The 27110-nt window shown below is 37.4% G+C and overlaps 1 protein-coding gene across 32 annotated transcripts in view; it reads right to left on the minus strand.

Moving 5' to 3' along the window:
- The window catches only part of BNC2 (basonuclin 2), a 399821-nt gene that overhangs the window by 38357 nt on the left and 334354 nt on the right, over positions 1-27110 (minus strand). The window contains exon 2 of one of the 32 annotated variants that reach the window (XM_023533710.1): positions 19873-19965. The exons of the other annotated variants lie outside the window; for them this stretch is intronic. Coding sequence (XP_023389478.1) covers positions 19873-19941 — 69 coding nt within the window. The 5' untranslated portion in view covers positions 19942-19965. The remainder of the gene's footprint in view (positions 1-19872; positions 19966-27110) is intronic. 32 annotated transcript variants of the gene reach the window in all.

The following is a 27110-nucleotide window of genomic DNA, read 5'->3' on the forward strand; positions in this document are numbered from 1 at the left end:
ACTATAACAAAAAACTCAGAAATTCAAAATAAAAGAGGATAAGAAGCGGCAGCATGCATTACAGAGCACAAGGTAATAACTGCGTCTACATGCCTTAATACCCTCTTGTCCCAGCAGTCCTGACTTTCTAAGCAGCCCACTTCTCCACATTAACGGTAGTCATTTGGAGAGCAGCAAACGTGCCATTAGAAGCACTTTTACAAGTGTATATTCATCCACCAATTAGCTTAATGTGGCCGCTTTCTGCATATTTTCTATCCAGGCTTGCACAAATCTTATTAATATTTCCCCCTAGCGCTTTGACAGATTACCTTGTCATTATGCATCCTGGAGCCTTTTAAACAATATGGGTAAACTACTGTTTGTGAGGTTAATGACAATTATCCCCTAATTACTGCATAAGTCACTCAGTCCACTTTATCTCATAGGCAGGGTTCTGCTCTGTGTATCTGCCATTGTGTCACCGTAAATGAATCTTGTATTGCTATGTTTATCTGCCACTGCCTTGTAAATTATACTGACAGAAGAATGAACAAATTACTGTATGTCACCACTTAAATACTGCTTCTGAAATTTAAAAAAAAAGCTTCAGCATAGAGCTTGAATTGTGATTTTAGCAGATGACAATTAGTAAAAATATATTTAATGTTTTATGTTACATTTCAAGGCTGATAGCTAAGAATCTGGAATCACAGCAATGGCACTGGGGGCGGGTGGAGGGTGAAGAGCAACGGAGGTAAAAGGGAAAAAAGAGAGACTCAAAACTGAAATAGTAATGCCAGTCCAACCTCCTGAATGCATCTTCTATTATTTTAAAAGCCAATATAGCATTCTTGAGGTCTTTTCCAAGATTTTTCAAGTCTAAATCAAATTCAATGGGTTAGGCATAAGCCATACTCTTTAGCTGGGATATTTTTTTTGGTGGGATGGAGGACATACTAATAACCAGTCCAAACAAAAAACACAGAATCTACATAATTGAGAACAGATAATGTAATAAGGCCACAGGCTAAGACAATTTCATTGATGCATTTTTAAACATTATTAAACAGGTTCAGAAACACTGTTTCCAAAGTCGCATTTGAAATTGTTTAATAATGTTTACATCAATGAAATTAGTCCACTGCTGCATCAGGGTAACTACATCTGCTCTGATATAATTTTCAGGGAAAAGTGGATAATATGACCATCTTTAAATTAAAAAAAAAAAAAAAAGATTGAGTTATCTGTAAATAATCTGGAAGAATTTATTTTTAACCTGAAATCTATGATTCTGCAGATTCCCAGGTAAATAAATGTTTGCATTAGAACAGGCATAAACATCTGGCTTCCTGAGATGACTGCCATTTAATCAGTATCTGAAAACATTTTGAAATGTGAAACAACCAAAATGCCTCCATTTAAATGACAAGGTGGCTGATAGCTGGCAAGCACAAGTAACCAGGCCACACCAGTCTGAAGGATGGCTTTCAACTCTCAATTAGTTGGGCATGTAGAAAGCTTGCATCAAATTGCCTTATGACAGCCACAAGTTTATAAGGGAGGGCTCATAGCACTGATGATAAAGCTATTTGGTGGAAGCATGCACGCACATACAGTACCTCTTGATTCACGTGCTGAACTGGCTGGAAGAAAAAGCTGCAGTAAAAAGAAAGGAAAACATGAAAGCCAGAGTTGACAGGCCTAGCCCAGGGGCCTCATGGATGCTAAGCCCAACCCGTAGGGCTCCCTCCAATCCCCAAAGACTGATTTTAGTGTCAGTCCTGCGCTCGGTCAACGCAGTTTCAGCGGAGCAAGTGCTGCAGGCAAAAATGAAAGCACCATACATAGTCTTTTCTTTTTAGTGTGTGAAACCAAAGTTAAGAGATCCTGGTTAAGACTGAGGTCACTGCTGACCACCACTAAGGGGTTAAAATTTTCCCGAAAAACACGTTAGATTATCATTGGATACAGAATTGAGGAGAGTGAATTTATAAATCGTTAACTTTCCTTTTCTTCTAACATTGGATTTTGTTGCCACCCCACCCCCATCCATTTTTTTTTTTAGCCTTGCTGAATGGTATGTATAGCCACTCGCTCTACTTGGCTGGAGGTGGGGGTGAAAATGTGCATTTAGTGGAGAAAAACTCCTAGTGTCAACACTTTCTTCCTTCATTTTATCTTCTGCAAATAACTTTATACTTATCAATGCCTGAATCCTCATCTGGTCTTCCCATCATCCAGCTATTTCTCATTTCTGTCTTGCATCTGTTCCATCTCTTTTATGAGGAAAATTTCAAGTCAGGATTTCTTTATAGATTCTGCCTATTGACCAAATAACTACCCAGTTGCTCAAAAAGAACTGTCACCTGACTTCTGAAAACAAAACAAAACAACAACAAAAACCAAAATCTGAAACACACCAAGGTATGTTGCCCCCCTTTTTTTTTTTTAACTAAATGCTATTTTCAGGCTAAAGGATTGTTTTAAATAACACAGTCTCTGTGTCTTGGTTTCCTCATATATGAAATGGGGTAAAAAGAGCTACATGCTAGAGCTCTCAGGATTTAAGAAAAATAATAATGCCTGCACTTTCCTGAGCCCTTAACAATGAGCCAGGCAGGACTCTAGGCAACTAATATGTATGTATTATGTCCCTCTACACTCAGATCAGGTTTGAGGTACTATTATTAAACCCACTTTACAGATGGGGAAATTGAGGTACATCAAAGTTGAATAACTTGCCTAAGGTTATAAAGCTAGTAATTTTTGGAGCCAGGATATAAAACCAGCAGTGTGAGTCTAGAACTATGTTGAAATACCCTGTACATTCTTGTCTGCCCTCTCCCCCAACCTAAACTTTCATCAGTGGCCTCTTGCTTTCCCTCTCTTTTCCCACTATTCTTCTTTACCCCTATTATCACAAGCTTAGTAATAGCCCACCTTACTTCCTAACTGGATTATTTTAATCATTCTTCATTCTTCCCATTTATTCCTTTGTGCCACTCACATTTTGACTACATTGTGATGCCAAGGTTCTTTTCCTAAAGTACACCTCTGATCACATTACAAAATCCTCCTTCCAAACTCCAATGGCTCTCCTTTGCTAAACAATTTAAGCATAAATTCTTCATGTTGGCATTCAAGAACTGCCCCAATCTAGCTTTTAAGTCTTGATCTCTTTTATACACATTGTGACATTGTAGCTGAACCAGTTAGCTTTCAGTGAACACTATAATTTCTCACCACACCACATTTTTGCTTGCACTGTCCCTTCACCTTGGAATGTCGTCATTAATGTTCTGGGAGCCCACTATCAACCAAGGCCCACCTCTCAAATATTACCTTGATCATAAATGCTGTGATCTACTCAGAATCCCCATCTGCTTTTCATGATTTTTAAAAACATATTCCATTTTACATAGGTCACATGCAATCTGATATGACCTCTTACAATATAACCAGACCCTTGAGTATAGAGGCTCCAGAAAACTTGTCTTTACACAAATTTTTAACCAATCATTTTCTTTTTTTACCTAATTAATTTCTGTTGATGACCACATGTCATTTCTGTAAACCCGACTATGTTCTTTAAACAGATGCTTACTAGATTTCTAAAAATAGTCAGTGTGCATCTACAACGTAAGTTGTCCAATGTGTGGGTTAGGCAGTCAATATTCACAAATGCAGATATCCAAAAGGTTTATATTATGTACTTAAGAAGTAAAAATATGATTATTTTCCGATGCAATTAAAAATCCATTTCTCTCAAAATATTTTAAAACCTCAGTTGGGCCTACATTTCCAAGATCATTTTATTAGAATTATTTATTGGTGTAGGGCAAACTACTTAAATCGTATACAATGCAAAATAAATGGCAGTACAGAAAAAGAGTAGCTGTTATAGGAAAACAAGCTAAGAGAAAAAAGTAATTTAGGAATGAGGAGCTAAGTATTAAAAAGGGACCTTAAAAATGCAAATGTGGGACATGAGTATACATGTCAAGTCTGACAGACTAGAAATAATTCCCATTGTGGCCAACAACGAATTACTCAATGTTAAAACTAAACATTAGAACATTTATAATGATTTAAGTGAAACAGTAAGAAACTCCTGGCCAACATTTGAGGTATACAAGTATGAGCAGATAGAGCAGAGGGAAGAGTGGGAGAGAAATCTCATTCATAGAAGATTTGGTAAAACTAAAATGGCTATGGGAAAATAAATAGTTATAAGAAAGTAGAGACTTGAGTGGTTAATTTTGAATATATCAGTTTAATCCTAATATGGAGCTCTGGTTGTGAACAAAAATAAAATGCACAGAATGGGGAGAAGAAAGGATAGAAAACGGATATTGATAAATGAATATGAAATGTATTGAAAAAGAAATATTAAAGAAGGTCTTTCAGCCAGTCTATGCTATAAACTATAAAAGGCTTTCACTTATTTTACTTTGCATACCTATTATCAGTTGTCACTTCTAAACAATGGCTATAATAATTCAATAGAATATAAAATGAATGAATTACGTGTCATAGAAATATACTAACTTTTATAATTAGTGAACTGCTCCTCTCAGTGAACCACCATGCAATAAAACAGTTCAACTTTTTCAGCCATCTTTTAAGAAAATCAACTATTTGTTCATTTGCTAAATGCTAGGAGGATGCTCTTCTTTACTTATCATATTTATCTGAAGATAAAAAGATATATTAAATAAAAACTATCAAGGAATTAAGTAATTTATTAAAAAAATTAAAATTTCCTTATTGGAAATAATGAAAACATGTTCACAGGAACATCAACATTTCATTTTTTACTTTTTATGGAATTACCTATCAAGGCAGGAGACAAAAGTTTTGTCATCTCACCTGTCTTCTGTTGATATCTATTTTCATGAAGTCTAAAATAGACACTGTCTATAAATTTACATGCTCTATTTGCTCTACGTTCAATTGTCTCAGAAGTAACACATAAAGGTTATTCCATCAGACCAAAAAGGCAAAGCATACGCAAACTCTGGCAGACAGCTGAGAGCACTATCAGGCCAACAGAGGCAAGGGAGAGCCACTACCAAATCCAGTTTCTCTCCTGTACTTTCTCCCTAAATGTTCTCCTAGATGATATTTCTTTGCAGCTCTTCTGTTTCTCTTTTTATTCCCATTGAGGAAGCGAGTAAAGAGTCCTTTCAAATAGAGATATTAAACTCTGGCGAATTCTCTCTTGGTTTAGTAAGAAAAGGCATATTCTACACAAATATCCAAGAAGTGGTATAGGAACATAATAACACCCCCAAAATTAACTCTAAGGTAATTTTTGTTATTTTATTTTTCTAACTTATAAAGCACTTCCAAATAAGAGTCAATTGTCACTCTATTCCATCAATGAGGAGAATTCTAATTAGTACAGATTTATGATTATTGGAATAGTAAGTTAAGGAAAAATGTGCGCACGTATGTAAGTGAGAGAGAGACAGGCCACATTGTGCAAAGTCTCTACTTTACACCTTGTTTCCAGTGGAAGTAGAAAACAAGAAATGAATTCACACTGATATCTTAATGTGCCAGGAGTGCCCACCTAATTATATTATAAACATATTTACTAAACTTAACACCAAATGAAGTAGTACTTGGGAAGAAAATTATATAGAATGGGGGTCTCCATGAGGCAAATCTTCAGGCACACCTTCAGACTCTGTCTTTTCTCTTAGACAAGTTAGGTTTTAACTATGGTATTGGGGGTACCTAAGACCAGACCTGGGATCAGTGAGACGTCACAGGACTCAGCATATAATCATACTCGCAGCTAAGATTTATTACAATGAAAAGACACAAAGCAAAATGAGCAAAGGAAAAAGAAGCATGGGGTAAATTCCACAGGAAACCAAGAGCATACTTCTAAGTGTCTTCTCCCCAAGTCACACAGGATGCACTTAATTTCTCCAGCATCGAACTGTGAAAACTGTCTACAAAGGAAGTTTCTTAGCAACTCAGCTCATGGTTTTTCTTGGGGGCTGGTCACATATGCACCCTTTGCCTAGCATGTACCAAAACCCAAAATTCCAGACTCCTAGAAGGAAAGCAAGTACTCAGCATAAACCACGTTACTTAGCACAGTTTAGAACAGTGAGACACTCTAATCAGTTAGGAAATGGTGAGAACACTCCCCATATTCAAGTTTCTAGATACAGCCGAGGGGCAACCATGCACACAGATCCTTTAAGGATGGTGGTCTCAGGCCGGCTGTGTTAACACTACTCTGCACGCCTATCCATCACTGCTTCATATCCACCACTGTTTCAGATCTGCACCCCCTCTGCCATCCCACACTAAAACAGATTCTAACATTGTGGTTCTAGATGGCCACAAGCTCAGCTCTAATGCTCAAACCAGGAATAGGTGGACAGGTAGGAGACAGGGAGATGTCTGTCTGTATTTAAGCACAGAGAGGTATAATTTATAGTATCTATAAATCTATAGTATCAAGATAGGTTGAGTTCAAAAAACATTACTGAAAACTCAGTCTGTATCTAAGGAAAAAAAAAAAAACATACCATCATACTGCATAATAATAACAAATACATGAGATTAAGGCTCATAGACACCAAGGGGACTATGTTAGCTTCATTTTCTTTAGAGAGCGTACATTCAAATGAGTTCTTACTATGTCAAATGTTGTCTATTAGAAGGTAAAACTAATGGTTCCCCTCAAAAGCCTCTGGTCCAGAGGCTAGAAAAGCAGGTTTGTAGTTCCTTTCAACATTCACTTTTGAGAACAAAAATCAATATGGGGATATTTACAAATCTCTTAGTTTTGATTTTATATTAAAATAGGGTAGAAAAATCTTCATTGTTGTCTGAAACGGTTTGTCAGTACTTAGCCTGCAAATATGACACCCAACTTATTTATGGCAATCTGCTAGAAACATAAAATAATTTAGGAAAAGGAAATCAATGTAGCATTTTGTTTTCAAACCAATCCACCAACTATATGTCGAAGTACACAAAACAAAATTCTCATTTTAAGTCGACATTTCCTAAGGCTCTATGGTAAGGTAGAAATTGACCTTCGGATCAAACTAAAGGACTATCGTAAATATGCATTAAGGAGAGAAGTGTGATGTGAATTTGGCTCCAAGGAAAAGTAAGAACTACTTTTCACTGAGCACTTACTATGTGCCAGGTACTAAGGAGAAAGGTTCCACATGCAGTACCTCAATTACTCCATAACTCAGCGCACGCATGAAGGCTAGAAACTGCATTTCAGCTCAAGTCTAGGGTGAGGGGAGAAAAATGGCCAAATATATACACTGCCCTTTTGTTTAGTTTCCTGGTTTTAGAAAGAACAACCCTACTGAGTTGGTATAAGGCAAAACACATTCCTTCTACTTTGTGAGTGCAGAAACTCTACAGCCTCTTGTGAACAGCACCACTCATCATGAGAGAAATCCAAATTTAAGTGAAAACAAAAACAATTAGACTTAAATGGAAGCCAAAACATGCCCATATGCATGTATTTCCTCCTTCCCTCAGGAGATTAGTCAAAATTCAATGTCATGAACAGCATTTGTCCTGACATGTGTGATCCTGTTCTATAACATGACCTTCCTCCTTTTCTCTATAAAAGGGTCTGATGTTCACACGTAGCTAGAAACAAGAGACACAGCAACTCCTGTGAACCTGACTGAGGGTATACTTCATAAACAATATCCTGGGAGTTTCCAGGCCTTTATAAGTAATGCTCTCAGGCCACAGGTGTCAGATTTGTTTTCTGTGGCTGTAGGGTAAAGCTCTCTGCAATAGATTTTGCTGAAGATGGGGGTTGGGATTTGAGGCTCTGGGCAAAATGAAGCTTGGTGGTCCTGGATCACTCCAAGCCAACAGAGAAGAACACACATATCTGTAAAAGTCCCTGATCCAAGAATATTACTATTCTCCATAGAAACACAGGCAATGCACGGCAGGAGAAGGGGGACTCAGGACCTGGGCCTGAGGCACCCACACACATAGCAACAAAGAAAACAGCATGCAAACAGCAGCTGCGCTGACATTCAGTGAAGACAGAGGCTGGTTTTTAGATCTTGCATAGGAAAGAACAAAGACATCCCAATTAATCACGAGTAAGACAAGTGGAAAATTGGTGCTTCTGTATCTATCAACAAACAAAAAGAAAAAAATGTGGCAAACACATATATTTTTCATATATATAAACCACAGATTGCACAGACTTCCTATAGCCACAGCTGCCAGCTCCATTATCCCTTTCTGTAAGGGCTCTGAGAAAGAAAATGAAAGGAAATGGGGTAAAAATATTTCCATTATATATAGCAGAATGTTGCCAGATAAATAATTTTTAGCCTTAAAGAACATTTTAATATGGATTTCTGGCAAAACTTTTAATCATCTAATAAATATTTTATTAAAGTTTATATAACACGTATCAAGAGGCCAACTCCAAGTTATACCACAGAAAAAAGACAGCAACAACACAGGAGCAATAGCATACAACTGAAGGGAAATTCAGTAATACAGCATTAAAAATCACTGATTATCAGGGGAAAACAGGGTATGTTCTGGTTCTAGCAATCCTGAATACCTGCTTTATCGAAGAAAGGGGAGGAAAACTGAAGAGGAAAATCAAATCAAATCAAATCAATTAAAACAAAAGAAAATATAGTATGGAGTGTGAAGTCACAGACCTGTGCTCCAATACCAAGTCTTTTACTTATCAGCTGTGTGACTACTCTGAGCCTCAGTTTCCCAGCTACGAAACAAGAATAGTACCTGATAGCAATACATTTTAGGGTTATTTTTAGGATTATTAGCAATTGCCAGGATTGAGTTAAATGAAGTACAAATATTCACGAAAGGCCTGGCCTAATACTAGGCACAGGCAGGCACTCAGTAAATGATTGGTCATATAAATAGTTACAGCTTTAGCATAAATCCAAGGATTAACTGAAACCTTAAACTTGCATCTAGAAATCTGATTGTACAACGTGATCTACTGAGATCACATATAAAATAGGAAACAATAAGTGAAAACAAGACTTAAAGACAAAGGTTAAAATTTAAAAAAATTAAATTATTGGAAAAAAACTATATACTTTGATCGGCTTAAGAGTTTCTTGGTTATAGGTGCTATGTTAAATAAAACATGCAGAGATAAGATTTTTATAATAATCAGATGAATTTTCTGAATGCTTTACATGTGAATGTCATTCACTGAATCAATAATGTCTCTTTAAAATGATCATTTTACCCTTTTGTTTACTGGTGTGTTGAATGCTGGCTTCGTGTGTGTCAACGAAAGAGAACGCCCATGTGCAAAGGAACCTGGTTCTTTTTTGTTTTTAATAAAAGTATGGCAGGAATCTGTTTCTGCTTCTCCAGGAGTACAGAATTTCCTTCACAGGACAGAGAAGCCACTTGAATGAGGATTTATGATGCAATTAGAGCCAAATATCTCAAAAATGAAGCAATCATATAGGTTATTTTGTAAATATTTTATTAATCCTCTAAGAGCCTCCTAAGTGAGGCCTCACAGATACTTATATTCTTAATCTGCTATGAATAAATGCTTCAATCAGGCGCCTGCATTCCAATGACCCAGGACTAAACAGGGGAGTGTAAGGAGGTTTCAGGAATCACAGGTGCAACACCCTGTCAAGACTCAGAACCCAGCGACTTGCTCCCTCACCAGGGACTGCTCGCTCCAGTGATTCAAGGAGGTTACAAAAGTGCAACAGGACTTAATGTCAGCTACATGGCTTTACATACCTACTATGTCAGGGACTCTCAACCTTCTTGGGAATTTATTCAGGTATAAGAGTTATTTCTTTTCTAACAACATCTGTCCACCTGCCACTGAGTTGGAAGGCCACTCACTTCTCATGTGCTTCCAGTTCACAAGTGCTGGTAGTGTTCTCTGCAAGGTATATAAGTAAACAGAATCTTGCTGCTGCTTCCTAACAAATAATTCCTTTAACGCCTCTCCTTGATTTCATTCGCATACCTCTGGCTGTAGACATACAGTTACAAGATAAATTCAGAGTCGTCTGCCTTTCATCACATGCAGTTCCTATGAACATTTAATGAGTGTCCACCGGCAAGTCTATAGCTTGCTTTCCTACTCCTCTCAGAAATCCTCCTGCTGTCTTTGAGCTAACCCAGGATTTCTTCACCCGCATTCTTTATTTTTTTATACCTCAAAACCATCTCCTTTCACCAGCCAAAGAAAAAAGTTATTCCTGCCAGCTGAAACATGAAATGCCAATGGAAATTAAATTTGGCTTTATTATAAGAATAAGTGATCCATCTAAAACAGCTCAGGAGTACCTCCTGAAATTTCTGTCCCCAACTTTTATATTAAGAGGCGCCTACTCCTCTATCTGCTCTACCTTCTCAAACATTTGAATTTAATTTTTGCCTTTAAGTGCAAAAATTAAACTAGTCTAAAAGTAGGATCCCCAAATTAAACTAGTATAAAATTGGGAACCAGGACTAAATCTTATACCTCATGATGGCAAAATGATTAACACAAAGAGTCAAAAGACTAAAGACTAAGTATGAAGAAAAACAAAGAAAACCCCCCACCTTCCATCTGATAAAAACCCACCTAATGGAAAGCGGCAAACTCATGCACAAATGACTTCGGTTGTATGATAGTTAAGAATCAATTTGTCTTCCAGCTACATCATTCCTCTCTCTTCTACAGTGGAAATGGGGGAGAGAGAACACATCATCAATCCCAAAAGGTCATTTGCTGCATTACTGCTTATTCTTAGTCTTTCCCTCCAATTCCTTTGCCAGAAGAAATGGCCCCTCCCTCTCTTTGTTCTTTGTTTCCACCTGTGATTTTTTGTTAATGTTCTCTCTCTTTTGTTTCAGAACTCAAAGGCTCTATCTGAAGTTATTTCCCTTCCACTCTTATGTGATTTCCTGGTTTTGCTCCTAAATTTCTAGACCCATCCTCCTCCTTCTTCACTTGACTTGTTTCCCCAATTCAGAACTCATGTGTTTCTTTCTTTCTGCATACTACTCCATTGCCCTCTTTCCATTTTCACTCCTGAAAACAACTTTCCTTTATCACCCATTTCACTTTGCTTTAGAGAAAGAAGGTTGCTAAGAAAGGTGTACCATCACGCAGATAGAAGATAAGAGCATGTTAACTTTGCATGTAATAGGAAACATCGATAATCTCATGGAAAACGAAAAAAAAGCTAACTTTCAGGAGTTTGAATAAGAGTGAATGAGATGTTCTGACACCATTTTGGAAGATAGAGAAAAATGACGACCTTGAAAATTTGCCATTTTGAGTATATACTCATCTGCTAAATCTTTTTTCTGGCCTATCCAAATAGAAGATGTTTTCAGGGCCATTTCACTGCACTGACAAAAATCAGAATTAAATTTCCATTTGTTGCAAATGAGGGTTACATATCAACACTGATGAGAATTATTTCCCAATTCCTCCTCTGAGTACGGAATTCATAACTCGAGAAGACAAAGATAAATGGTTTAAAAATAGGGAGGGAGCATACAGTAGCAGCTAATTACAGCTAACAAATTGTTCAGACCCTCAAACACACACACACACACACACACACACTCTCTCTCTCTCTCTCTCTCATATATTTTCCCCCCAGGCTAATGCTGAGCTGATATATACCAGACTAGTATGGAAAATGGGCCAATGTCTTGGCATCTGTTCTTATGTTAGTGCCTATGCTATTCAGGTTATTAAAATTATTAAATGTTATGACTGTATGCTTCTCTTTGTATCTACTTTTGCTTCCTTCTCTGACTATTTTTAAAGAAGTCTTCAATTTTTTTCTCTGGGTTTGTTTTTCTGTAACTATATCATTATACAGTATGATGCAAGGTTGTTCTCAAAATTTGAACAATATCTTTTCTACTCATTGGCCCTTGAAAAGTTAAACCAATCATGTTCTCTTTCTTCTGTAAGTCTTCCAACAAAAAGGTGGTATTTGTGCCTCAACTATGAACTATGTGCTTAGACCTAATTAAATCAGGAGGTGGCATCTCCTCCTATAACCTTTCTCAATGCTAACTTCACCCTCAGGATGCTGCCCCAGTGATGATTTTAAGACTTGATTCTAATCATTTCACATCCTTGACCAAAATCCTCCAGTGGCTCCCCATTTCCCAGAGAAGCTGTCAACAGATTCATGATCAGTGATAAAACACAAGTACATAGCCCAACACAGCTATACTTAATTAAAGGAGTGATATTAAAACTTATTAATAATTGGGAAGGCTGAGCAACAATCAATCTGAATGAATGCCATAACCAATCAGAAAAACACTAGCCATGAAAATAATTGTTATGGGCATGTTTTTGTTCTGAGTATCATATCAAACTACCTACATGTATACTACATTATATATTATATACAGGCAATATATAATGTCTTATAATATGTTATATGCATATTATAAATATTATGAAACAAAATTAAACCAAGATAAGGAAAAAATAAATAGAAATTTAACATTTTCTTCCTGTTTCTCAATATCTAAGCCACTCCACTTAGGAGATGACTGGCATAGAGTAAAAACTCAAAATGCCTTTTACTGGACAACAAGGCTCTTCAAGACCTGGACCCTGATCCAAGGGTATCTCTGGTGTTATCTTTTTATGCTACAGCAATATTGATTCACAAAATTCTGAAATAGGCTATCATTCCTCACAATTCTATGCTTTCATGGATGATCTCCTGTTAGCCTAGATGGAATACTTTGTTCCTGAGAAATTCCTACTCTCATCTTTTTAGTATCACCTCAACTGCTACCTAGCTCTTTTCAGAGGTCTTCCCTGATTGTCCAAGATGAACTTAGAGGCTCATTTCCCTATTAATGTTAACAGTAGCAACAGCTAATATCTTCTGAGTTTTGCTTTCCGCCAAGTATTCTGCTATGTACTGTTCATGCACTATCTGAAGTAATTTCCCCAACAACTACCATACAGTGGGTACTATTACTAGCTTCAAATCAAGGCTTAGAAAGGTTAAAAATCCTATTAAACTGACACAGCTAATAGAAAGCAGGGAAGATACTTAAGCTCAAGTCTGACAACAAAGTACAGTCTCTTATACCTTTATTTGTCCACACTTCCAATGACACAAGTACTACATAGTACTGTAATTGTTAGTTTGCATGACAACAAATCTTTGTCAATGACCTGGCTGATTTTTTACTTTGATATTCAAAGTACTTAGCACACAGCAAACTCATGAAAAATGCTTGCTGAGCAAATGTACATCTAGTTAAAAATCTTCCTAAATTGTAAATTAGTTATCAGCTTTTCATTCACCCTATGTGCTACGGAGTATTATATATTTATATCCATGTGGGCTTCTCATATGTTAAACATTGCCAACAAACTACGTAGTATACGTAACTAAATTTGAGCTCATCTGGAGTAAATCTTGCATTCACCTTATAGGAACAAGCAGCTCTGAAAAAGAGGATGTTCATCTTATATTGGTGATTCTCTTGCGGTCTGTCAGGACGAATTCTAAAGGCCCTGCAAACACGATATTGCCCTGCACCGATACAAAAGCGGAAGGAACTCTCGGACAGTACAGATAGAGAACCTCAACTCTTTTCCATCTTTCTTCCCCTTCCCTTCCCACTTGCTGGAGGAGGGGGTGTGTGGATAGAAAAGGTGGTAATAACTCACAAGAGATGCTATGCTGCACTGCATTTGTCTGACAAAGTGAGAATGATGAAAACTAGGAAAAACTGAGATCTAAGCTTTCTAAACATGTCCGGTTTGCTTTAACCTTACCTTGACTGACGTATATCTGCTCTCCTCTACATGACTGTGTGCTCCTTGAGGACAAAAATTCAGATGAGGTCACTTGTTCAGTCACTTTCCATCTCCTTTTAGAATGAATCCTGATTCCCTCAGTCCTAAACCAGTCTCCAGCCTTTAAACACAGTAAAACTTCTGAAATACAAGTATGATCCACATTGTATTTCTTCTTATGTCTCTTGGAGGTAAAAAAATTATGTTTTATCAAACTTTAGAATTGCAAGGGGAAACACCACAGAATCCACTCTTTGAAGACTCTACTGAATATTAAATGAAAGTTCAATGTGGGAAGTTATAAGAAATAACTTCTTAAGAAAGGGAGTAAAATCTAAGAATTCAATTTTAGTTATGTTGATATTGGTTGGCCAATAGTGCTTCCAGGCATCAAGACTACGTGGACATTTGAAAATGTGGAACTGTGGTACAGAAGGAAGGTGAGAGCATGCAAACCGGATACGAGTCATCTACCCAAAGGTGGAGCTATAGCTATGGCAAGTTTTCAAGGCAGATCTAGAGAGAAAGGAGACAACAATGTTAGAAGACAGACATTTAGAGACCACCTTGGAGCTGGGCAAGGTACTAGATGGGCAAGTCAGGTGGCTCCCACCTCTTTCCCTGTGAGGTGTTCCCAGTGTGTAGTCTGACAGAAAATGGCATTTATCACCATAAAACACTACATCTGTGCAGAAGTGAGAAGCCATTCTGGCAGAATGATGCCATGGATCAAGAGTCGGAAAAATTTAGATCCGTCATGACCGACCATGTTTCATATTTCTCACCCTTAGGAGGCCTTACTTTTTCCCCTTATGGGCCTCTCACGAGAAACAAATTTGAAAGTGCTTTGAAAAAGTAAGACTGCACATGTGTATATAAAGTAGCACTTATTAATTCTTTTAAGGAACTAAAATTAACTCTTGAATTAAAAGGCTAAGTGGAAGTATACTTTAACATATAAAAATAAAAAGGCAATTATTTCTAGAGTTTATCCCAGTTCAACCACTGACAAAGTAAACTTGGGCAGTCACTTCACCTCTCTTTGCCCTAATTTAAAGTGATTTAAACTTCACTCCTGACTATCTCATTAAGGTATTATAATGATTAAGTACTTAAAATGTCTTAGATCCAGTGAGTAATGTCTTACTATTTGGAGGAGTGGTCATGTGATATTACAGCTTGTCTGAATAATTTTAAAGCTGTGTGATGTTTCTCCAAATTCTCTGGGTCTTTGATACCAAAGATAAACAGACAAGATATCCAACTCTTGACTTAAGTAGCATTTGTTTTCAAGTTTTAAGAGAAATAGACTCTGCAATTGGACTAACAGAATGTAGTCATCAGCTGTAAAATTTAAGGTTGCTTGTCCTTGATTGTGCATCTTGAATACAAGTTAGGATTATGCATCCTAACTTAAAAGAAGACATCTTAGGAAAAAAAGGAACTCTATCCACATACACATCAATATATGCTGCTTTTTAAAAAAATCATTCATAGTGTAGTAGAATGAGGAACGGTTGGTTAAGGAACATTATCACTAAAACAGGCAAAGGACAAGGAGGGTCCATATCGAGGTTCCAGGGTGGAGAGGAAGGGATGAATTCAGGGGCTATTTGCAAGGCTGAAGCAACAGTATTTACTTAGAAGACTGAAGCAATGACTTTTTGGGGGTGTGGGTGGCAAATGGATAGAGGAGGTAAAAAAGAAGAAAGAATCAAAGATGGGCTCTCAATACTATAAGCCTGGCTCTCCAAATATAAATTGTTTGGGTGAAGATTTGGGGAGAAAGATAAGTCATCAAGTCACATACATATTGAGAATAAAGTGCCTTTGGACACTACTGGTTTGAAAATTCCCTTGTCAGCTTCCTAGTTTATCTTCAAATAGTGTGACAACAGAAAAACTGAAAGTCTTAATTATACTTGAAGCTTTCTCTGAAAAAATTTTAATTGGTTGAAAGTTTAAACATATTCAGTATTTCTCCCAAGTTATTACTCAAAGAAAGAATATTCAAATACTATACTAATTCTAGTCTCCCAGTCACTGCAAACATCCATGAGAAACACCACATGGTAAGCTCACCTTGGGAGCACAAAAGCACTCTACCAAAATGGACTTGTAATGACATTAAAGCAAAAGAACTTCAACCAGACTTCTCTGTTCCATCTTCAACAGAGAAACAGAACTATATAGAGCTGGACAGTTATCAAATGCCATGCCATTTGAGAACAAAGAGAGGAAATAGCAAAAGGCCTTTCATCCCTCTAGGTACAATGCTGTAGAAGTAGATCTGATTTTCTACCATGGTGAATTCCAGGAAAGCTCTAGTCTCATGAAAATAACAGATAATCTATTAAATTTATCAAGATAAGGCCACTGGGTTACATTTTTCAAAAACAATGTTAGGTAGGGCTAATCTGTCTATGCTAACAAAAGAACATCACTGCACATACAGCATTGCGAACACAACTGTGTTCATACATGCATACGTTACACACTTGCCTCTTAGCCTGAACATAGCAGTGCTTTTAAAAAATATGTCAAAAGTTATTTCAGAAGTCGTAGTATGTTGCTATGGTGCATGCTGCTGCAAAGAAAAAGCTAATGGGCTCTCTACTTAATGTGATTAGAGCTATTATTGACATAATGCCAGGAAGACGCAAAACCATTAGCATTACACTACAGCTCACTTTAGCATCCACTCAGATTTAGTATTTGATCCACAATTTTAATTTTGTTCTGCTCTATTCAGAGCTGCATTACACAAAATGCATAATTAAAAGCTGCTGTGATTCTCTCTACTTCTCAAATTAAAAACATAGCAAACATTTGTAGTTCTAATCCACTAGAAATTAATAAATCAAATAGTGTCTTTTATCCTCTTTCCTCCATGCAATTCAGATTGCAGGTTGGGAATACTTTTGCCTGCAACAGAGTATGCTGCAGAATGAGCAGCTGCTCCAAGGAAAGAAAAGTCCCCAAACTGCCTACTATAAAGGGAAGTGAGAACTTGGAGAGCCTAGAAGCACTGATAGCCTTATAATTCCAAGCGTTAAGCCAGAAGTGCTTTCCACAAAGAAAAAATTTTAATCAATTCACCATAAATCCTTTTGATGCATTTTCCTTCATTAGCTCACTTTGTCAAGCATACACATGCTCCTAATTTAATTTAATCAAATTCACCATGTCTTTCTGTCAACAGCAAAGCAATTCCCATGTCCAAAAGATCTCCTATCAACTCTCTACCCAGGGAAGCCTAGAGGGAAAGCTGATGAACAATAAGAGTTTTGCTTTATCCACCATTAAAAACTCAAAGGGCTCCCCCCTATAGATCTGACATCAAGAGCTGAGACAGTGACACCACCACTAGTTCTATTGCTTCTAGAAGTGTTTATCACCTGAAATAATAGAGGGTTATGATTCATTACAATAAAAACAGAACACCCTCCTCTGTGGGTGATAATCCTAGGAAAGTTCTGGAAGGACCACAAAAAACAGCAGCAGAGCGGAGAAGGGAAATGTGTATTCTGAGGCAGACCCTTATGCTGCCCTTCAGTCTCTCCTCTACATACCAGGATACTCCAATTAGTTCTCTACTGCCAGTTCTTCAGCAAGTCATGCTTCCTCCTGTCTGTAAACCTCTATCACTGCAACTCATCCTTCAGATCACTGATCAAAGCTCACTTTATCAAGAAAACACCAGAAGTCCCCTAGGTTACTTGCTTTTAAAAGCACTGTGCATGTGTGTGTTAAAGAATTTACTACAATTTATATGTATTATGCTTATGTGATTAGTTGTACCATCTCCCCCCTACTAGTCTTATAAGCATTATGAGGGCAAGAACCTTATCTTTCTTGCTCCCCATTTAACTTCTAGAATCTAGCAGCTCTGATTGGCACACAGTTGGAACTCAATACATATTTGTTAAATGGCTGAATGCTGAATTAAGCTACCACTGTCTCCTGATCGTCCTCTTAAGCATACCAAGTTCCTGTTATTTTCTTTAGCTCTTTCATGTTACAAGGTGATTGTTCCTGAAATCATATTTTAAATAAGTATAATGACAAAGGTTTTGAAATACACATAAAATCTGCAATTTGTAGGTTTTACATGTGTCTGCAGTGGGAAAAGAACAGAGGGCAGACTGTTGGAAGTAACGTAGGATCCATAAGAAAGCTAAAGTAACAGAAGCCCTCAAGAGGGCCCTGGACATTCAACTGGAACCTAAAATACAAGAGTGTACACCAAGCCCCCGTATTGCTCCACTGCGACAGAAAAGGAGAAGACAGTAGCAAGACAGACAGAGACCACTCCTTGACGAATGGGCCAAAGTATTATTCAGCTTTGGAACACGCTTTGATTACCTTTAGTTTCCAGTATTTGCTTCTAAAAACAAACATTCCTTGATAAAAATGTAACAAAGAAATTAAAAAAAAACCCAAAACTCTCCTTAATTTTCTTAACAAACCAAGACTTTAAAACTTATAAGCAGCAGCCAAGGCCATATAACTACGGTAGAAAGTCAGTTACTTAAAAATGTCAAACAAACATTTTCCCAAATTCTTATATTACTCTTGATCTATTGTGTAAGCATCTTATCTTTAAAATTTTCATTGTTCGTGTTTACCTCCCCAACACAAAGAAACAAAAATACCGCATGATTTGCTTGTAGTTCCAAACATAAGCCACCATTATAAGGCATTTAATATACTAGACTATTTCTGTATAACCCTAAAAAAATGAATACTATAAAATACGTATGGAGAAAAAATAGTATATAATTATATTTTCAATTCAGCTTTAACATTATAGAATTAATTTGCTCTTTTAAATAAAAACTAATATATTTCTTTGTATCAGAATCTTGACTTAAGATGTACTTTCCCTTGAGCGCTTCCAAAAAGACATGCATCCAAACAACAGAATTGGAAAGAAACTCCGTTAGCTCCTACTCTAGAACTGATTCCCAGCACAAAGAGGATACTCTGCTTTTGTGGGGAGAGCACTTGGTCCCCCTATTTGTACATCTCAAGAAATATCATTCTCCTTAGAAAAAGGTGTGGGTGGGCCCCTGTATCCTTCCATATCCTGGAAACAGAAGACAAGAGTAGTCAGGCAGAAAAACCCCCAACTGCATCTGGTTCATTACATTATAAGGCCGTTCGTTTCATGGCTCTATCTGCTATACCTCTTTCCTTCCACTGAGCTGAAATCTGCCTTCCTATAAATTTTGGTCCTCTGAGGCATTAACAGAATCAATCTGCTTCCTGGTCCATGTGGAAGCCCTTACAAATGGGGAGGAGATTCCACTCTGGCAGGCTTTTCTACAGGCAAAATTCTGTCTGTATCTTCAACAGATTCCCCAGTGGTTTGTCTGAAGATCCTTTGCCACCGTGGGCACTCTTGGTCACACTTCAATTGCTCAATGCTCCTTATACAATGTGATATCCAGAATTAAATGCAAGATTCTGTATGTGCTCTGAGCAGCACAGAGAAGAAGGGGATCCTTTACAACACCATAACTCTGTAATTAATGAGCAAATGCACTTTTCTTAAAAGGCACATGACATAAATGACAGAATACAAATATTTTCAACTGAATACTTATTCTTTATGATTATAAAACGCTGCCTTTTTCTTATAACCTACTTTCTGATCTTGCTCTTCAATGAACAGTGTTAGCATAATACAGAATATTTATCTTTAAAACATCTTTAACACAAATTACAAGATGAAAGGACTGTTAGATGTAATAAATACAGATTATGTAATATACAGATGTTTATTAGCTTCCGAAAATGTGAGCTTTATGTTAACCATAAAGCTCCTGGCAAACTCTCCTAGGTCACAAAGGAATGTCATTGTGTAAAAGTGTCACTAAATTGAAATAACTACCTTGTGGTTCCCTGCATTCTCAACTCTCTCTCAAAGATCTTCCAGCTCTGACTAAAGAAGCATGACACTGATAGCAAGCTGATAAACAAAATGCAAATGGGAATTCAGTTCACACACACGCACAGGACTCAAAGTAAGGAAAGTTGGTGATTTGAAAACATACCCCAAGTAAGCAGAAATGGGATTTCAGAAGGTGTGTTCCTGTGCTATTCCATACTACTTTTGCTGCCATCTATCATGCCAGGGAACACAGGGCCTAGGAAAGGATTTCGAGAGGTTTATTTTCCTTTCAGTGATTGAGAGGCAATCTTATAAATGAGTCTCCCACTACCAATATTATATTGTTAAAACTTTTAAATATACAGAAAAGTTGAAAGAATTGTACAGTGAGCATGTATGTACCATCTAAATTCTACAATTATTATTTTATTATATTTGCTTCTAAGGGTCTTTTTATGTATCATTGATCAGCATGAGACAACAGTCATATAATTTACAATTTCAGAGGAAAAATCACTGATATTACTAGGTCAGCACTCATTTTTAAAGTATGGATATAAACATTTCGAATGCTTAATTTAGACTAATATAATCAATCTTACTTGCATTTTAGTTCTAAATTCTTTCTTTATGCACTCTGGGTAGAATATCTGTTAGATTATTTATCCATTTAACAGCTCAGCACAAAGATAGTAAGATGTTATCTGTAACAGCTTAACCTTTGGAAGAACACTTACCTTTGATAGTCTCTAAATGTTTCTAAAAATTTGGAAATTACTTGCAAGCTGCTTGCGGTCCCCATGTGTCAGCTTAAATTATTATCATAATAAGGGCCACAAAATAATTATAGCAGCTAATATTCACATAGTATTTACTATGTGGCAGGTATCAGTCTAAGTGGTTTGCATATTTTAGTTCATTCAATACATGTAATATCTCCATACAATAGTAGTTAATATTATGACCACTATTTTAAAGACATGAAACAAGAGGCACAAATAGAGCTCATAAGTGGCAGAGGTGGGATTCGAACTCCAGCAACCTACACCGCACACTTTCTGACCAACCAGAATACTGCACTGCCTCTCTAGCAAACAAAGAATTCTGTGCCTGATAGGAAATCTAACATTACCTCACTACCGCCACTGATGATCTTGCAAACTTACCAACTGATGGGTTATTTGTTTGAGAGAGTGAAACAATGCTCAATTTCAATGCACCTTTTTTGAAATCGATAGATTGTTTCTGAGTAAACACCACATGTATAAGGCACATTATGGTTATAATGTATTTGGAATAATAAGTAAATCTATATGCTGAAAACGAAACCAATGCCTACACAGCTACACGCACAGTCTGATAAACAAAGATGTGTGATCTTGAACAAGTTAATTAACTTCTTTGAATCTGTGTCCTCATTGACAAAATGGGGGTAATGTAATAGTAGTACCAACTTCATGTGATTATTATGAGAATTATATATGATAACCTAAGTTCTACAATGCCTACAATAATATAATAAAACACTCAATGAACACATGAGAAACATTTAGCACTGTATGTGGCACACTGTAGACACCAATAATTATTGTTGATAACAAGATCAACATATGTCAATAAAAATTAATATTTACTAATACCATGAGGGGATCTATAGTTTTTTTTTAATTACCAAAAGAATAAATTTAATTTTGGCCAAACAGAGCCTAGCAGGAGATGGCATCATAAAGGATATTTCTGATTAATTCGAGATGATTAAATAGTACTATAGATTTAGCAGAATCATTTAATTTATAAACAAATCAAACTGGTATTGGCACAAGGTCCCTGCTGGTTATTATATCCGACGATGTCAACACAATAGTGTCAGGAAACATTTAAAAATCTCTGATATTCGGCTATAGAAACTCAAACCAAAAGGAGAAAAATCTCTTGCATTGAGTGACACAAGAAGGAATTATGGTCTCAATTTTAATAGTTTAAACTGTAAGTCGGCAATGAGGAAGGGGACTGTTAAAACAGACTCTGCGACTCACTGTTTTGGAAGGCTGATGATACACGAAATCTTCCCGGTTTCCAAACTTCATGTGATTATTATGAGAATTATATATGATAACCTAAGTTCTACAGTGCCTACAATAATATAATAAAACACTGGTCTGCAAATACTTTATGAAACCAGTTACCTCTTCTCGAACCCTAATGCTACCAGGCAAAACTGGGATCCTAAGAATCCTCCTGTGTTCCCAATTTAGATGAATAAACTTAGAGGAGTCAACCACTGCTGCATTAAAAATCCAGGACATTCAGGGCCAGACTGGGCCTCAGAGAACACTGATGGAATCACTGGACTTCTCAGATGGCGTTAAGTGAAAAGTCATGCAAAGGTCCAGGGGCTTCCCTCGGCTGATCCATCAGTTCACTCGGCTGTTACTAAAATCCCAACAAGCCATCTTACTGAACCATTAAGTCTTTGCAGGTACAAATGGCAATTTGCTGTACATTTTCGATTATATATATATTCTCTCCACCATGCCTAACAGCATGTAAAACAAAAAAGTGTCATTTTGTACACACAAAGGCACTTATCAGGGCTCAGTGGTTCTTGACGCCACGCACTTTGAAAGGATTGATGATGGTGTGGTGGGAATGGGACCGGAAATGGACATTTGTGTTTTCCCCTGTGAATAGCATAATGCAACTTTATTGCTAAAAAGAAAGAAAAATAAGAGGATGTTCTCAACCACCGTGAGCCACTGAAAAAGACACTTGCCGCTGAAGCCAAAGGAGACTTTTATAGTACTGGAGTCTTGTATCTGAGGAAACCACACAGATACACAAAAATTGAAAGCAGTAAAATAACAGAAATATAGGGCAGGGAATAGTGTGGCCTAAGGAAGTGAAGTAGGTTCAGTTGCTCATTCAGTACAAAAATTACATGTTTCTGCCTGCAAGTGGGCAACTCAGTTCTTAAACAGATGCTCATTAAGACCGTGTCAGAACTAAAATTTCAGTAAAACGTATTTCATAATAATTAACAATAGTTACATGGCATATATAATATACACCATGCAACGTATAGCCAGAAATCCCCGAAGATGAAAATATATGAACTTAACACCCACAGCAGGTATAGCAATGGGTTCTATTGCTGTTCTAGGAATAAGAACTCTGAAGAGTGTTTGCTTTAACCATGTGTGTGTGACAGGCACACACACACGCACACACATATAGAGACAGAGAGAAAGAGAGAGATACACACATTTCTATAATAAATAAAGAGTGGAATGAAAGGCAAGCTGCCCTTATATAAAAATTTCTTAAAGAATGGTCCCTGAGCAAAACGACTTGAAAGCCAACCATAAAAAGATGCCACCGACTTTCACACTTCTAAGTACTCATTTTCAAGTACAAGCCTATCCTAAAGCTTATCTCTGACCCACCCATACAAACTGCCATGCAGACTTCTCTGTAAACTCTGGTGTTTAATACATGGTAGGTACCATACACAGCGACTGATAAAGACAACTGCAAAATAAAAATATACCTGGAGTTCCAAATCCCCTCCTAACAACTCTATTCCTCCTGGCTCTTCCAGGAGAAGGCGGTTGTGATTAACTTAAAATGACACCACGTCTTTTGCCTTTGTGTCAAGTACCCTTTACACTCAGGCACCTCCTACTGACTCCTAACTCTCTCTCTTGTTAAATTTTGAACAATATATGCCATTTTACACCTCAGAGCTCAGAAAAGGCAGCATAGTAGCTGGTGTATGAATGTGACAGAATGTTTTTATTCCAGCCCTGAAAAAAAGCTCCCTGTTTTTGACACACTGGAAAGTGTACAGCCAGAGAGTGCTTGAGGCAAAGATGCCACCCCAGCCTTACATCTGTCTGCTTTCATTTGTCTACAACTGTGCTTATAGATAAAACAAGCTTTCCAGATGTCATCACAAGCAGGGCTCATATGCTGACTTCACTGAGACACCATTTTTGGCTGCCAGCATAACAGAGTTGTAAAACTAAAATATTTAAACTCTGAGCTACACAACACAACTTCGAATGTCACACAGGATCTAATTTCAGAATTAATTAATGTACGCCCCAATAAAATAATCATGTGTTAAAATGGAGCTGGCTGGCATACAAGTGGATACAACTTTTCTCTGTCCAACTGTTCCAATGCCATCCTGAAGAAATTTCTGAAAGACAGCACTTATTTCTACATGTGCGTACCCTATCAAGACCTTAAGTTGTAAGGGCTATGTCTCAAGGACCTCTATGCTCTCGTTTAAAACAGGCATGATGAACCAAAGATGAACAAAAGCAATATGCCAGGCACAGACTATAAAGACATTCTACTGTGAGAGGGGAAGGCCAGTGACAAGTGATGGGGAAGATTACTAAGAGGCATTGTTACATGCATCCATATGTGAAGCTTGGCTTCAGGCAACCTGGTATCAGGGAGCTTGAATGTTTGTTTGAGAACACAATATCCCTGTGGTTATAATTATAACTGCTTTACAGAAGAGGACTGCAGTGGTTTCATAAAGTCCCTTAACAAAAAAGAACTCATTGCTCCTGAGCTTCCTGAAAAATTCCTCAAGTGCATGGGTGCTCGCACGTGCACACACACATACACACAGTATTTCTGATTTCCTTTTTCTCTAAACCTACAAAACGATTGTTTTCATTGAGACAGTTTCAGGGAGCTCAGCATTGGTCTAAAGGACCATTCCTCATAACATCTAAGACAGGTGTTCTGAGCTGGAAAGAGAAGCTGATTCATAGTTGGGTGAGACCTCTACCAATCTCTCCCTAACTTGAGCTTTCCTTCTGCTTGGGTAAACATTTTCTAGCCAAGTTTGCGTGTTTATAAACTTAGGTCAGGAATGTTCATTAAGCATCTGTTATCAAAAGCCTGGTTTGTGGGTCATTCTGGATTCAGAGGCCGGATCCATCTCATAGACAAAAGCCTTCTGCAGTTTCTGCTTAATTTTATAAGAGGCTAACTTTCCATTAACCTAGTCACAGCATCATATAGGGTCTGTCAGTGCTAGCTGTACACCCCACTGGACTCATCTCATGTTGCTGGAGCTTACAAAAAAAAAAGCATGTTCCATGTAATCCATAACTGTATTCCACCACCACCCACTCCCATGAAGCAGAACAAAACATTTACTTGTGATGGCTTTCCAGGGAGACCATTTATTGAGAGGGAAAAGGAGTCAATTACTTTGCTTTTCCACCATCCTGAATGTTCCCATCTTCTCTTGAGCTGATCTAGTTCAAACCCTCTGAAAATAAATCACCCCAAAGCACTCAAGATCTCCCTAAAGACCCCAGCACGCTTCCTGCTTTGTGTGTTCCCACTCCTGTACTGGGAGGCTAATGTGTTTTCGAGATGTTTGTTTTAATGCTAAGAACTTCACTAAGTCAAAACAACCTGCGGTGGTGATCCATCTACTTCGAATGATCCTGGACTCTTCCCCTCCTCCTTCGTATTTCAGCCTGAGGGGAAGAGACTAGTGCAAAAAAAAAAAAAAAGACCTGAATGTTACATTTGGGTCATTTCTAGGAGTTGGGACAGCAGTTACACTTTTTGAGATAAGAATCATCCTCTCATCCTTAGCTTTGTAGGACTCCATGTTCTTCCTTCATTTGACGCTGGGGTAAATTTCTGTCTTGAGGCAGGAACATCACTGCTGAAACCCATTCAGTGCTTAATCTTAACCCCCCACCACACACACCAAAATCAACACGTACCTATTTTAGTATCATCCCAGCACTACAGTTGTCATGTGGAAGAGTCTCTCCATAAAATTATTTTGAGTGATGTTTACTTAATCAAACCCTAATTATCAGCTTTTCGGCAAAAGCACATCCCCACAAACATTTAATAATACATCAAGCTCTCAAAGATTTGAGCTAAAATTTACTCTCTGTTCTTGGAAGATCTCCTAGGTTTCTAGGAAGTGTGTAAGTTATTAAATAGTAGTGACATGAGAGATTCACATTACATCTTTAATCACATCTTTGCCTTTTAAATTCACTGGGGAATCCAGAAAGTGACACCTTCTATACTCCCCTTGCATGGAAGAGAAAAGAGGTGGGTTAGTTGGCCTAAGGGTATGAAGATGAGCCCGGGGCTAGGCTGGATGTGCACCAGTTTACTTGAAGATCAACTAGGAGCACAGTTTTGGGGTCAACTGTCCTATCTTGACTACAGACCAGAGGACACAGTAACAGCAGTAAGTCTGTTAGCCAGGAGAGAGCCTGTTCTGAAACCTAATACGTTACTCTCAGATCTGTATTTGAATACAACTGCATTTAAAAAAAAATAACCCAATTTAACAATTCAGAAGTTCTGATATATGTTTTATAAAAATGTATGAGAGACCTAAAAGCCATGGAGAGCCATAACTTTGAGCTGCCTCATTTGTTTCTCTTTTATTACGGTCCTACATGGTGGGCATAAGCCCTTCGCTGAAAAGAGAACATTAAATCTTTATTCTAAACTGTTTTAGCAGAACGATATTAATAGTTGAATATTATTTTGTCTGACTGATAAAATATCATTCAAATAAGACCAAAGAGAGCACTGAACCCTAGCCAAGTCCTATGAGAAAAAGGTGACAAGCCATCCTCAGAAACAATACTTTCTTGTCACTGTTAGGACGCGAATAACATTTCTACTGCTGCACAGCCCCAAAGCCCAATACCTGGACTAAAGGCAGCTAGTGAAAAATAAACATTTTTCTAGGCTTTCCTTAGTAAGAAAAGCAACTGTATGGAATACTCTTTTTTTCTCCTCACCTGTCTGTCTGGCTCGGAAAGGAACCAGTGTGAACACATCAGAAAACCACGAGGCAACCACTTTGTTTCCATGGATATTTTACCACAGATGGAGAAACTGGACGAGATTTAAGTTTAGAAGACAGAGTTCAATACTAGAAAATCTTCAGACATCAGTGTGATTCAATTCAGCAAAAGCCCTAATGCTACTATTTATGACCCTCTCTTTGGTGCTCTTTGTCATTGTACCACCAAACTACATACCCCACGTGGCACAGAAAGACACTGTTTTCCCCTTGACTTATATTTTAGTGTGTCATTACAAACAACATCAGTAAGGTTAGCCCAAAATCATAGGGATGGCCTTTTCTTTGAAAGGTATCTAATTTTCTATCACATTCACAAGAGTTTTTTTCTCCCCAACCTACACTATGTCTTGATGTTCTAACTATCACAAAAAATAAAATATTAACAACCCCTGTTACGAATCCTGTTCTCTGCTTGAGATAAGCCTTTTTAAATAATCAAACAAATGACAACAGTACTAATAGCCAAATGGGGTTTATATAACACTAACACGCCTACACTTAAGCTAACTGAAAAATTA

Source organism: Pteropus vampyrus, unplaced genomic scaffold (genome assembly GCF_000151845.1).
Source record: "Pteropus vampyrus isolate Shadow unplaced genomic scaffold, Pvam_2.0 Scaffold109, whole genome shotgun sequence".
NCBI lineage: Eukaryota > Metazoa > Chordata > Mammalia > Chiroptera > Pteropodidae > Pteropus > Pteropus vampyrus.